The sequence below is a fragment of the Colius striatus genome, chromosome 11 (genome assembly GCF_028858725.1).
Source record: "Colius striatus isolate bColStr4 chromosome 11, bColStr4.1.hap1, whole genome shotgun sequence".
Taxonomy (NCBI): domain Eukaryota; kingdom Metazoa; phylum Chordata; class Aves; order Coliiformes; family Coliidae; genus Colius; species Colius striatus.
The window spans coordinates 481,409-496,144 of NC_084769.1; the positions used below are offsets into that span (position 1 = coordinate 481,409).

General features: G+C 38.9%; 2 protein-coding genes across 10 annotated transcripts in view; one reads left to right on the forward strand and one right to left on the reverse strand.

Moving 5' to 3' along the window:
- The window catches only part of WDSUB1 (WD repeat, sterile alpha motif and U-box domain containing 1), a 34,712-nt gene extending 32,808 nt beyond the window's left edge, over positions 1-1,904 (forward strand). The window contains exon 12 of one of the 2 annotated variants that reach the window (XR_009819466.1): positions 1,847-1,904. The gene's annotated coding sequence lies outside the window, so the exon portion shown is untranslated. Of the gene's footprint in view, positions 1-1,503; positions 1,561-1,846 lie in introns of those variants that run through there. The other variant, XR_009819467.1, reaches the window with a different exon arrangement.
- Positions 1-14,736, reverse strand: part of TANC1 (tetratricopeptide repeat, ankyrin repeat and coiled-coil containing 1) — a 67,799-nt gene that overhangs the window by 20,034 nt on the left and 33,029 nt on the right. For 7 of the 8 annotated variants that reach the window (XM_062005110.1, XM_062005113.1, XM_062005111.1 and 4 more), the window contains 6 exons: positions 8,880-8,978; positions 6,808-6,929; positions 5,688-5,877; positions 1,855-2,112; positions 1,561-1,686; positions 166-447 (listed from right to left, as the gene is read on the reverse strand). In XM_062005110.1, coding sequence (XP_061861094.1) covers positions 166-447; positions 1,561-1,686; positions 1,855-2,112; positions 5,688-5,877; positions 6,808-6,929; positions 8,880-8,978 — 1,077 coding nt within the window. Of the gene's footprint in view, positions 1-165; positions 448-1,560; positions 1,687-1,854; positions 2,113-5,687; positions 5,878-6,807; positions 6,930-8,879; positions 8,979-9,077; positions 9,166-14,736 lie in introns of those variants that run through there. The other variant, XM_062005116.1, reaches the window with a different exon arrangement.

The following is a 14,736-nucleotide window of genomic DNA, read 5'->3' on the forward strand; positions in this document are numbered from 1 at the left end:
TATTTGTCAAAGTATACAGCTGTAATAGTTTCTTTTCCTTACTGGAGGAAACAAGCATTTGCTGTGGAGTTGACAAAACCTGACTACCTTAAGCCAAAAATGCAAACAACATTTTACTCTTGTTATCAGTCCAATACCCCACTCAATTACTTGAAATGAACATACTTTTTGGGGATGAATTAGGGCTATTTGAAGCTATTTGCCTCATGCGACTTCCATGGCAGCTAAGTGCCACCAGCCGTGAAATCACTGCAGTCTTCCCAAATCCCACATTTCCAGTAATGACTGCTCCTCTGGTCTCTGTCGCATCAATATTCTTCAGTTTTTCTTCAATCACTTCAAACAGCCATTCTCTTCCAACAAACACCGAGTCTGTTGTTATGCTTGGAACTTCAAACAACAGTGGCTTCAGCAAAATGTCTTGAGGCTTATAGGGGATGAAACGAGCTGAGAAGAGGTGGCAGGGAGAACAGTTTATTAGAAGAAACTTGGCAATTTCAGCAGATCATTTCATTCAGTGACCTCGTCAACAGCATTCATTATCAGACTTCTCAGAGCTTTCATCGTGAACACAATACAAACTGATTTGCTCAGTTTCAGGTCACTTCGGTAATTCCTACGTGAGTAAAATTCTAGAGGAGAGAAGCTACCTGTGTAAGCTGAAAGGTTTTCTTTTACAACTGAACTTGAGTTAGGATATCGTAGAATCCAAAAGTTTTCTTAAAAATGCATCAATGACCCTGAAGTGGGGAAGTGTCAAAGCTTTTTCAGCTTAGAGTACCTATGAATCATTGTTACATTCTCTGTGCAGTAGGTGACAGAGTGAACCTTGCCATCAACTTTGTTAAGCTGCACTTTTACACCACCGGAGTTCAACAAAACCACTTTTGCTGATACCTTAGGGCAGTGGTTCTTTAAGAGTTCTAAGTCACCTATTTGTGACACTGGTAAATTAACAAAGACTGCAGATGACTAAGTTAGGGGGAGAGGAGAAAAAGATGCATACATCACTTGCATTTAACATGAACCTGCTATTTGCAGACTCAAAGACTAGAGATATCAAAGGATGCATTAGTCACAAATAAGTAATGGTAGTAGGTAAGTTTTCTTCCTAAAATAAAATTCCAGTGGCAGGCTCTTGGAAGATTTTAAATTCAGTAGTGTATTACTCAGGTTGCAGTACAGTCTTATCTGAACATCACATGACAAAATCTGTCAGTCGAGAAAATATTTAGTACAGTTCCTGAACACTGCTCTTACACAACTTCACTCTGGAGCTTCACATGGTCTGCACTGCTCTGCCCATGTATACTTGCATAAACAATATACTGATTTCTTATCAAAAGCCTTACTTTCAAGTTCTGAACCACAGCATTAGGCAGAAGAAGTGTAAAAGCAACTATCTTATTTTCAGACGTGTTGAGTGATTTCTCAGGAGGGCTCTGAAACAACACTTTGTGGGATGGGAGTGTTCACAAAGATCACAGAACGTTCATGTTACAGAACTACTGAAGACCTGTATGGCTGTGCCAAGGCAGAAGCAGGTGTAAATGTGTGTACCTTTGCTCTCCTGCTGCACTCTTCCACCAGCAGTGTTGTGCCAAGGTAAGCGGATTGAAGTGCGTAAAGGGGCATTTCTTTGTCCATCCAAGTAACTCAGATCTTCCAGTTTAGTTGAACTTGTGGCTACAGTATTAAAGGATTGAAGCTTATAGTTACAAAGGACATGAAGTTGTTAATGTTAAAACACAAAATGCTTTTCAATCAAGTTCAATAAAGATTTTGTTGGATTTTTTTTCCCTTTCAGGTGGCCCTATCACAAATAACATCCTTTTTTATATCTCAGGACTTTACCTGCAACAGAGTTTGGACGAGGCATGACTAAAGAGCCAGAACTTTGAGCATAAGGAACAGGACCCTCTCCTGCTGGTACTTCCTTTGGCAGATTCTCAGCTGCTCCGACGACTTCCTCTTCTGCAACTGGTGAACAATTATCTGTTCTTCGATCATGACTGATCCCATGATGTTTTCCAGCTCTGACACTCCCATCCTTGCTCCACTCCAAACTGGATCCACCATGATCATCATTTTCTGATGAACTTGTTATAGTTGCTGAAACAGAGAGAAAAAAATTCCCCCACTAAAGTACAGAGGAAAATGGTGCAACCTTGTTAATGTGTGTTAGAATTGTCACACTCAAAAAGCATTTTTGGTCAGCAGCTATCAAAGTATTTCTTCACTGGATATTGTGTTAAATTTAAGGAATATCCTTTATCTAAAAGAATCAAACAACACAGCTTCTCAGATTGGCACAAATACTTCAGGAGGGAGGCAAGAAAGTGTTCTGAAGAATCCAGGTTTATCTTTAGGTCTTTGTGCTGGGGACAGGGGAGAACCAACCACCAAAACATTAATGACTTTGCATGAAGAAAACTCTACCTGACGAAAACACATCTCGATTTCTTTTACAAAATAAAATTCTGTCCCATACATTGCAATTTCCAAACCATTCTGTAAACGTGGAGACAACAAACGCTCCGTAAAAAGTAAAGGCAGCATCTCGAGTAAGAATAAAATAATGATGCATCTTTTTGATAATTCTAATTATTAAAGACTAATGTTTTTAAAAAATCATTTAAAATTCAATTATTTGACAATCCTTGCACAGTTCTTCTAAAGTTGTGAGGCATTCCACAAGCCTGCTACCTGTGCTCAAACACCCTGTATATTGTGAAGCATACATGATAAAAATTCAGTGTAGTTCAGAGATCTCTCTCACCTGAAATAGACAGCTTAGCTACATTCACATAATCAGCAAACTAACCTTGAGAGCAACTGAGCCATAAACTGCTCCTTTCTTAAGTACTCACGCAACTTTGCATTCTTCCAGTTGAGACTGCCATTCACAAGGAATTTAAGATCTGATGCCTAAGTTCAAAAGCTCATATTGTAAGAAAAGCCAATGATAGAAGACACATTTCAGAGGCACCAGAAGAAGCTTCCCAGGGTTTCCTTTAGCTCTGCACTCAGCTGACTCTGTGCTTCCGTGTGGCAGATTTATTTCATTTTTGTGGTTGTGTCAAAAAAAAAAAAAGAAAATCTGGCTTCTCCTGAAGTATGAAGTAACTAAAACTCCTGGAGTGAAATATGGCATCAGGAAACTCTGCTGCCCAAGATTCTGAAACTGACACAGTGGCAAGGATCCAGAAAAGCTTACGTTCTGGCCAGGAGCCCAGTCCTTTCTCTTACTTAGCTCACTGCTGAAAATTAAAACCTGCCCCTACTACTATTATGTCAAACTCAACAGAAGCAAATAATTCAACTACAGCAGTAAAACACTAGGAAAAAACTCCTGAACCATAGGTTAAAAAAGAGGGAAAAGGAGAAAAGACGGACTTTCCATCAGTCTGCTGTCCCAGAAAACATAGCAGGAGTAGAAATACAATGGAAGCTCACATGAGTATTGTGAGCTCACATGAGCTCACAAGCTATTTTCATGGTTGGATGAACTCTGTCAAAGACATTAGAAAACATATACGTGCTAAACAGAATTTAAAATGCACACTTAGTACTAATAACAGCTTTGAATGCACAGACATTTCTGCATTGAAGAACAAAAACATGAGTCATCTATCAGAGAGGTGCCTCGTTTCCTTTCTTGGTTTCATGCTTTTACGTATTGAAAGAGTTCTGCCATGAGACAAGGGGTGTTCAGATTCTCTCTGAACTTAGGAACCACAGCTCTGCAGAACCGTAGCAGATGATTTTCACACAGTCCCATGATCAGGAACCACACACGCTTGACTGAAGGAGCTATACACAAGTTACCCCCAATCTAATCTTCTCTGCTCTCACATTCATTTGCTTCACAACTCCACCATCCTCTCTTATTCCTGTATAAGGGCATATTTTCACGTTTCACCTATTTTTTAAACTCTTTGCTGTTCATTAGTTTATAAGCAACTTTTATCAATAAGTTCAAAAACATTTTCTCTAAAATATTAGTATTTACAAGGTTCTGCAATGGATGATGTAGCTGTCGTGCCAATATACTATTTTAAACAAATGTGAAGACAGCTCTGGTCTCCTTTAGAACATCAGCATGCTCAGAACATGTCAAGTTTGCAAAGCACGGGTTGTAGGTTCATATCACTATCTATTTGTCCACTGGAAAGCCGGTAACCTCTCACTGTTTAAGAACAGAGCTTCAGGTATTATCCTATCCACTCCAGTCCAAAACCAGCAGCTGTTTCTATAGTCCTGCATAGACTATGCACTATCAACACTGTAAGTGTATTTATTCTGTGATTTCATACATTATCTGCATAAGAAACAGGTACTCTGTGACATTAAACTGCACATATAAAACATGCATGCATCCTTCCCCTGGGCTGCAGAACCTCACCTAAGAGTCCAGTAAGGCTGAAAGGATGCAATTAACTGAGAAACAGCATCTTTTTTTCCCCTTCTACATCACATATCAAAGCAGCAATTTAGTATATAACCAATGCCAATGTTTATATTCTCACTGATGCCACTCTCAGCAATACAAACCAAAGCTGCATGAAAACCAGTGTGCAGTCCTTCAACGTTTTTGCACAGTCAATCAAGTTGTTCAGTGCAGTACCATTTTAAACAAACACACACACTGGTTTAGATCTCCAAATGACTAAGTACTCCAACCCAACATGACTCCTCTTTTCATAAAAGGCAAAGACTCATCACTTAGAGAAGCCTTAAGAAAGGTGTCTTGTTGATGAGCTTAATAGCTGTCACAAAATCAATTTCAAAGGGCTTAATTAGTTAGGGAGTCAGGCATTTAAAAATAAATTTAAACAATACTAAAGCAATAGAGAAGAAGTTTATAGGAACATGAAAAATAAGCTTTTTACATCTTAGTCTGATCTTTCAGGAAACAGTATTAAAGCAGTAACCTGGATGTCCAAAGGAACAGGTAAACTGTGGTACAGACCCATTAGGGCAGGGAGCAGAAACAGGGAAGGTGACACAAACAAAGGAGCAAAGAATTTAGGTCTTTAGTACTGAAAAGACTTACTGAAAGGTTCAGCTAGTTGGCGAAGGGAGCTGTGTAACAATTGGTCTGTGATGGTAGCTGCCTCTCTAAAAGTAACTCACTGCCCATAGGAGATGCATATATAGCCTCAGTTCGGTCATCTACTCAGTGAAGGATCACACAATTTCACCTCTTGTATGATGCCCCATTTCAGCTTGATTTTCATGCTTGATTTTCTTAAGTTTGCACTGTTTCTAAACAGTTTGATTTAGGTTTTTCTCATGAGAAGTAGTGTCAATTAATTTTTCCACACTGGAAATTGAACTAGCTTCAAGCTATGCTGTGATTCACCATTATGAAATGCACTGTAGACATACATAATGGAAATGGAAAAAGATAGAAGACAGTAACAAAGTGAAACAGAAAATTCAGAGTTTTTAAAAGAAAACACGGAGAAATTAGAACTGTCCCTGGCAAACAAGAGAGAAATGCACACCTAATAGCAACTGGTATAGCCAAGTAATATCTTTTCCCATCTTTCAAGTACAAAGGATTTGAAATGGGATCCAAGGCAGCATGAACTGTAACACAATGACATGAAGCAGCAATTCAGACTTGTACAATCAAGAGAAGATGAATTTCTATTAATTGCGTTACTAATGAAGATGCTTACCTATAATTCCACTGTCCTTGCTCTCCAGGGTGGAGCTAGGGCTGCTAATGGTTCCACAGGGACTACCTTTGTTAGCTGCTGTTTTGCCAACACAGCTGTTGAGAGTTGAGCAGGGACTGTCTGTGCTAGGTGATGTCGTACTGCTTGTGAGGGTGGAACACGGACTCACTCCTTGACTGGCTACTGTGCACTGCAATGTGAAGGAAAATGAATAGTTACAGGAGGCTGTATGCTGTGGTGCATCAAGGTGAAGCAGAATGAGAACAAAGCAAAGAGCCAATTTTTCAAGCAAAAACTTCAAGAAATGGAAGCTTTATCTTGACTGGGAACCCTAATGACGTGCTGTCCTATTGCTCTTAAAAAGCAGCTTCTGAATAGAAAAAAGGGAATTTCACAGTTCAGTGGAAGAGTTGCAGTGAGGCAGATTCTTCTCTACTAAACATTTTACTGGTTACTCCATCCCCTCTGTCCCCGTATTTATCCTTTGGGTTAAAAACACAATAACTGCAGTCTTATTCATATTTCACTACCAACGAAACCCAAACTGATGCAGCACTATATCAGGCATGAGACTAAAAGTGGAAGGAGGAAGAGGAAGAAGGAGATATTGGTAGTTACTGTGTAGTTTTGGACAGCAGATGAGTTTCAAATGGATAGTAGCTGCTTGCTTCTCCTCATTTCCCTCAAATGACAGACTGTCAAATGGAAGTGAACTTCTCAGAGGAAAAAACTAACCACACATACCCCCAAAACATGCTCCTATTTTAACAAACCACTCACATTTCCATTCTCATAAATCACTGAGAACAGAAAGAAAAAAAGTTTCTCCTCAACACTAACATAAGGCAGAGAGAACCCTTGATGTTACTCTCATTCATAATAGATTAGATTTAACTTCCAGAAACGAGGAGTCTATTTTGGGGGGTTTTAAGAACACAAGATCCAACTCAATTTCAAACAAATGTACGCTTGTTACAATTAATTTGCAATTCTGTTACCATATGTCTATTAAAGTTGATTGTATTTTGCTAAGCATCAAGTAACAGCAACTAGAGGAAATAATATTAGCCTTCTCTAGAAATAAGGTGAGCATTAAACATCGTATTTCCCGTCATCCTACCATGACTTCACTTTTCTCTTCCATATGAGCAGAAGTTGGGATCCCTTCTCCCAGTAAAAAACCCAGTCTTGTCATCAATTCTTGTGCTGCAGGAGAACAGCTAGAGTCTTTTTCAGGCTTTGCTTTGGAGTGGAGAGAAAAAAGTATTTGAAGATTAGAGTCTTGTATCTGCAAACTGTCACAAGAGGTAGAAAAAGCACAATCAAATGTGCACACTAGCTCTGCTGTCAGCAACGTAGCAGCTTCCAGGGAAGCTAATCCCATTTAAACGTTTTGTCCTATAGACTTTAAGTTATTGGTGGGTCTTGGATCCTCTGCAAATCTGCAGAAATCTGAGGAAAAAAGCCACCCTGCCAGTGAAAACAGAAATGGTGAAGTACAACCAGTTCATTGCTGACCGATGATCAACACGATTATTCTCCTAGCAACAGCACTACACTCGATGCTGTCAAAGCTTGTGGCAGTGAAACTCTGCCCAGTAATTTTTAATAAAGTTTTCTGTAACATTACAAATGTGAAACGAAGAGGTTAATAATATGGATGTTCTGTAATCTCACAGCTACCACTACATCTATAGCACACATTTTTGTTGTGCTTGCTATGCAAAGCATGGGACATCAGTTCCAAATGTCCCAGCTCCTCTGGCTGCAAAAGTATTTCGTTTTATCAGTACAGTACTTTAAAATGTCTTCCCATGTCCAACAGATATAGTGAGACAACCTACAAAATGAGGCAGCCTCTAACAAAACCAGCCAACCACAACTTGCTAAGGGAAAACCCCTAGCTTTGTACCTTTGAATATTTTGCAAATTGACAGATTTTAGAATATTTGACTGGAAAAAAATATTTTTGTCCATAAAATTGTCATTTTGAGGATTAAAATTAATCCTTACAATTACAATCCTAGAAATTACAGAGTTCATGAAGTAACATCTTCATTCTTCTATCAAAGTTGTTGTTATTATATTTAAATTCTTGAGAAATCTGCACAAACGTTAGTCATAGAACCAAATCCAGTTCAGCAACGGAGACAAAAGCCAGGACCCTGAGGTGTTCAATCCAGTGTTTAAACAATAGGGTTTAATGTTGACCTTTGCAGGCTCACTGTCTCTGAGTACAACTCTGTGCAGAGGAGAATCATCATGAGATGGCCATCATTAGATGAGGACTACATGCTCTCCCAGTTGTACCTAAAACTTTAATGCCAGCACTAAGATGGCTGTGAGGATGGAGGCAAAGAGAGACTAGGGTAACTAGAAGGTATCAAATACGGCATACAGAAGAGATGAGGGTGAAAACAATTACAGTAAATGCTATTTTCACTAGTAGGTATCTCAAATAAGGGGCTTTTAAGCATTGGCTTTAAAACTGCAGTTTCCTTTAAATTTGAAGCAAAAGGAAAACAAAAAATTGTTCTACAGGAACCTCACCAGGGGCACATGCAATGACTTCAATGAGGCCAGTTAAACTGAAAAATTACTCTAAATACACAAAGCATGTGAAATCCATGTTACAGTGCATATAGTCATATACCAACGTATGGGTCATCTTCCTTTGACCGCATCATTCACTGTCAAATCCATGCTCTGTTATGCACTAGGCAAAACGCAATGAAACTTTCCAAGAATAACAAGTAATTCTAGGGAGGTAGCTTTTCCCAGCTTTGCCAACACAGGAGTCTACTGTTATTGCCTTCTTATTGGGCATGCTTTTACACAAGCTCTAAAATGAAGCAGTGTACCCAGTGCAGAGCTACACACCTGGAATCAATTTACATTAAAAACAAGTTAGGAAAATTCTAGCAGGCCTCTGGCATATGTGGCAATCAATAACACGATTCAAACCTAACACATCATTTTGCCTGCAGCATATGCACAGCGCCAACAACTGAGACTGTTATAAAGATCACCTAAGTAAAATGGCAAGCATCTCCTCCTTACCACAAGCATGTGAAATCTGCAACAGTCCTACAAATAAAGAACCAGATTTCTCTATTATGCAGGCTGCTTTGTATCACTCTGCCCGAAATGAACAGCTGTTCTACCAAATAAAGTACTGCTGAAAAGACTTACCATTTTGACTGGCTTCTTGTTCCGACCCTTTTCTCAGTGGTACAGCTGCCTCACCTGGCACTCGAGGACTTTCCACATACTTGGGCTTCCTGATGGGACCTGCAATGGGAATGAGCTGAGTGTAGCTAATGCTTTGCAGATGGAAGTTACATAACATCTATCCTCCATAACACAAAATGCAGGGGAATTCTTACATACACAGCTGCTATCATGAAGAGTACTGAGTTGCTGCACTTCCATTCTTGTGAGAAACAAACACTCCTTGGGCTTTTTGGAATGCAAAGCCTGCTGGAAAACAAAGCTCATCTGCTTGCTGTGACAAACCTGAAAAAGTTTCCTGTGTATAGAAAGTGAGTGACTTTTTCATGTTCAAATTCAGACAACTTTCCATGAGCCTCCTCAGCTCAGAGCTTCTGTTTTCCATTATTAACAGGAAGATAATTTTGTTACCAGCATCTCTGAAGCTGACACCTGAGGCAGATAGCTTGCAACATCAATGCATTCATAATTCAAACCAAAGAATCTTTATATTATGTTGTACTTTCTCCAAATACTGACACATGCCCTGATCTTAAGGAATGGTAAAGATGAGCTCAAAACACAGAAGAAAACATTAGTGGCTACTAATGATTACTGGTTTCATTAAACAGCAGCACTCCTGGTGCACATACACATAAAGTTCAACCATAACATCTTCAGTACTGAAAAGCATTGTGTATGAACATACATACATACTTTTCAAAAAGTAAATTGATTCACTCTTTAGTCTTATTTTTAGCTTCATGATTTGGTTTCCGGCTGTTTATGATCCTATTCTTTGCTAAATATAGTTTTATAGCAACTACAGGAAATGTTAACTGCACGATTTATCTAACAGAAGAGGAACCATGCTGCCCTCTGAAGGTTTACCAGAAAAAAAGATACTGGTACTACTGAATCAACAAACATCTGCTCGCACAGATGCACCTACAAACACAGGGTGAAATTCTGATCTTGATTCGGCAGCTGGTAGTACAGGCACATTGACTGCTCCGCTGATGGACATACAGAACAACACAGAGTATCACAGGACTGAAACTCCACCGGATGTTTATCGACATCCTGAAAAATATCTCAACAGAACTTCATATCAATAAAGGCATGTACAACTTTCTGAAAAAGCATGAACACGGAAACCTGCAAAGTTACACACTGGAAAAGTGAGACATATCCATAGCATGTGTGATGGAAAGCTCAGCATCAGTGGCACTGAAAACTCAAGGTGTGGTATGTGATTCAAATGTTTCATCCAGAAAAATCTAAGTATTAACTGGAAGTCCCTAGAAACACAGTCAGTTGCTGGGCTTGAAATACTAAGCCAGAGGTATTTCTGTGGGCTTCCTCAGCTTTGGCAACTGACAGATTTTCCCTTCTATTTAAATACAATCTCTTGTTACTTTACAGAGCTAAAATCTCAGGATCATGTAACATCATTTTAAGAGTAAGAAAGGAATTTTCCTCATTTGAAAATGTCTGACATGCTGCAGCCAAACAACTTTCAAATAGGTCCATTAGGCCACAGTGACAAAGCACAGGAAAAAATCATTCTGCTGTCAGCATTCCATATTTCTTTTTCCCAAAACTACTTTCAAGAGTCTTTTTAAAAAGTATTTTAGAGTCTAAAGCTACAGAGACTTTATCTTCAAGTCATGCCAACATTTGTCTTTCAGAAACATTCCTTTTAGATCCTTTATTTAATCAAATATATGATAGACTTGAAATAAAACCAAAACCCCAATCTCAGGCGGGTCTTCCCTGGTTAGACTGGTTAAATTTTCACTGACATATTTCAAGCAGCTGAAGCTGTAGAATCGAACTGCCATTTCCAATATCAGTATTAAGTCCATTCTGAGAGCAGGTGATGAATTCAAGCACTAATGTATTTCTTGTATCTCTCAGTAATAAACTACTGACAAGGCTACTTGATTTTTTTTTCTTTATTTGCAAAACTGTGTGTGCTTTTTTTAACTGCCCTGACTTAATCATTATAATCACAGTGGTATACTGATATCTGGTTAGAGAATCACTGACCCAGCACACACTAAATGTTAATGAATCCTTTGTCCTAACAGTACATAAGCCCACACGGTGATTTCACAGGCCTATGATATGCCCCACTTCATTTTAACGAATGTATCTTCACAAGTGTTGCCTGCTACAATCTTAAAGGAAGAGCAATGTTTTTGATGGAAACCCTCAATATTCGTAATGTATCGTACACAGAATTCACATAAAACCCAACAGTGATATCAAAAGGGTTTTTAAGTTGCAGATTATAGTATTTCAATCCATTGAGCTTACAGAATAACACATTAGATACTGTTTGACTGATAAATCACACACTTCTAAAAAGAAAGGAGTGAAAAAATATTTCAGATAAGTATTCTTTTATGTAGGAACTACAGTATCATGAATGAAGCACCAGATTGAAAAGCCGATTTTACAAACATAATCTCATCGGTTAAAAGATTTATACAACAAGCTCAGTTCTCTCATTTCCTAAGGAAATCAAAGTTGGTAAAACAAACAGAGAAAGGGGCTTGTTATCAAGCTATTAAGCAAGATCTTTCTTTCCCACAAAGTTCAGAAACATGACACAAAAAGTCTCATGACACAAAAAAATTCCATAGATAAAAATAAAAGGCTACTGGTAAATTCCCAAGTAATTTCACTATTTGTGAAGCCAACATTTGTCAATTACAACCATGCCTCGGTGTCTAGAGCTACTTACTCTTTAAGTATGTATGGACAGCTATAGCTGTACCCACAAACCCACAGATGCTACTTCAGCGTTTGAAAAGTGATGACTTGCAATTAGTTTTACAGGGAGACCTCAAGAAAGCAATGAAGGACACAAAATATACAAAATATAACCAAAGGTAGAGTTTTCAAAACAAAGGAAGTGAATGTCCCTCCAAACTAACAACAAAAATACACTTTCAATAACAACAAAAGCCAGCTTTAATATAAAATAGCCTATTGTATACAGGAATCAGGGGAAAAAATGACCAAAAAAAGGGCCAAAAACACCCCCAAACAACAAAAAGGCACAAACTGAGTTTCAGTCCCAGTGGATAAACACATCACTGTGCCACTGCAGACCTTCAGGTCTCACTTTCCTCCTCTCACAGCAGTAACAAAAGGAGGACTACTTACCTACCTCACTTCAAAGTGCTTGCAGTATTTGGGATAAAACAGAAGTGACTTACCAGTTATTCTTAATACATTGTTCTTAAGCTGCACACTGCAAACAACTCCAGCACTCCAGCTTCCCTCCTCTCTTCCTCCATATTGCTCATATATAACTTAGGACTGCACTTCAGGCTCTCTCTCCTTTTACTGGTCTGCAATCTTCCTCATTAACAAAGTAAAACACTTTTAGAAAGCACTGGAGAGACTGCAGGACTGATACTAACTATACCACCTGGCCCTTGGTAAGGGGGTTGTGTTGTGCTCAGTTTGGGTCTTTACATAGCATTCTTCTACTTGGCTCAAAAATCAAGGACACACCGAAGTTCTGAGACATCCCACATGCTTATTAAAAAGCCACGGTATTTAGGCTATGACACTTGTAGTCATATGAAGTGTCCCATCCTTCCTTCTGCATCAGTCTCAGATGCTGCCTTAAGTCTCTGAGAAGTACACCCATTTCTTACATATTTTCGTGAGTACTTTAAGGCTGACAACTGCTTCTAAAGACAAGTTGCAACTCTCTCTCCATTTGGCCTTAGGATCGCTAGGGTAATGCCTTTTCTGTTAAACTAATACATAGCTTAGTTACCAGCTATCACCAGAGACTGTTCTTCAACGCTATTCAGTAACAAAAATAAGGGGCATTGGTCCTGGTGAGAGTAGCTAAAAATACATTCCTTTGAAACCAAATCACATTCTTTAAGGACACAATAGTCCAAATCTACCATTTGTAAGCAGAAGTATAACCATATGAATCAAAGTTGAACCATTCTAAACCATTCTAAAAGTATCACAACAACATGTATCAGTCATGTAAAATATATCAGAAAGGAAATATCTTCAGGATGTATGTTTAACACTCACACTTTACAAGCTGTGGGAAAGACTCTATTGAATTGTCTTCCTCACAAACTAATGTGGCAGTGACTTACAGCACTTGCAAATCGATACACAACATTGCAATAATTAGGAAAATTCATGATCAATTGATTTTCATGCACTTATCTAGAACAGTACACAGAAATTAATCCATGGATGAAAAAGGACACATTGAAATGTGAACTGTACTGACACCATGGATGTTCTTTTTCAAGAGAGTAAGGTGACTAAATGAGGTCTAATAAAAGGTTCATCTGGGACAGTATTTTATCAGCAGCAAACAGCAGAGACGAGTCTAAGTTAGGAAAAACATCTCCCTGGTACACTTTTCCTGACTTACATTGGGTGTCATTGTTTTCTGAGTCAAAAGCAGTCATTTTCTATTCAAGAATTCTAGATGGATTTTCCTTCCAAGAATTTATCCCAGCCTCTCAGTCTGCTCCATCCCCATGTTAACCCAACATTGCATGAAATAGTAATCATACTGTCACCCTTTCCCAGCACTTGTCTGTCTTCCAGGCAGAAAAATACTAGCCAAATCTAGAGAATTTCTCCTTCAGAGGCATTCTATACCTTTGGATGTTCCATCTCTAGCTCTTTGCTAGCTCTACTGGACAACTAGAAGTTCTATTGCACATTTATGGAAGACTCTTCCAGTATGTCTTTAAAAGGAAAGCTGCTTCCTTTCTCTGTTCAAGCATAATAGCCTCGGTAATTTCAGTCACTAAACAGTTACTTCGAGGACAGCAGCAGTATCTTTAATTCCCATCTTAAACTACCACAACCATTTCTTTAGAACCTTCTCTATAAATTACATTTTCTTTCTTTCAGTTGAGACCCTCCCACATCAGAGTACAATCAACTAAGATTTAGTTACTAACCCCTTTAAGAACTGGTTTAGTTGCACACCTGTAAGATTACCAATCCAAGCAATACTCATAGTAAAAGAAATCCAACTTACTGTGCCAGTTTTCCATTCAGTGCTCCCCTTCACAGAGTTGTCCTGATGACAACTTTTTCAATGTTCTGTTTGTTTCTGCTCTTTATCCACCTCCTCCTCAATGAACTATTTCATTAAGTAAGCTTTTGACTCCAAAGGAACTGGTCACATTAGTTCTGCCAATAATTTTAGGCTCCTTAGTAATTTAAAATATAGCTTCTCTCTTCCCTCCTTTTATAGTTAGAGTTGAGGACTGAAATGGGGCCAGAAACACTGATAGTCTTCCTAGCTCTTCTCACAAAGAAAAAGCTCCCCCACTTCCTATGCAAATAATTAAAACACAATGTCACTCACAGTAGATTGTGCAAACAGGATTGTGCAGCTTTCTGTGTTCCAGTGAAGAAGTTCAGCTTGCTCTCCTGTGCTTTTGCATGCCTATGAGGTGCCAGTGGCTGACCTGCTTGCAGATGGATGGGCAAAAAAGCAGCTATGATGACACATGTGCTGCAGCCAAGGTATCTCTCTCTCAGCTGAGTACCTTTGTCACCACGTCTGCCCACTGTGATATGAACAAGAAAACAGCTAACAGTGCCAGCACACTGATCTTCTAACATACAAGGACTGATTAGCTCAGCCTCGAGCCTGAACTCCCACCCAGAGAGGTTGCAGATGAGAGAAAGGAAATGAGAATGAGGATGCCAGAGATCAGGACAGCAGTTTCAAAGAGACACCAAGAAGTCCTGTGTTGGCCCAGGAGATTCCCAGACTATCAGTTTCCAAATCTGCTCTGAAGAGACACTTCTAACT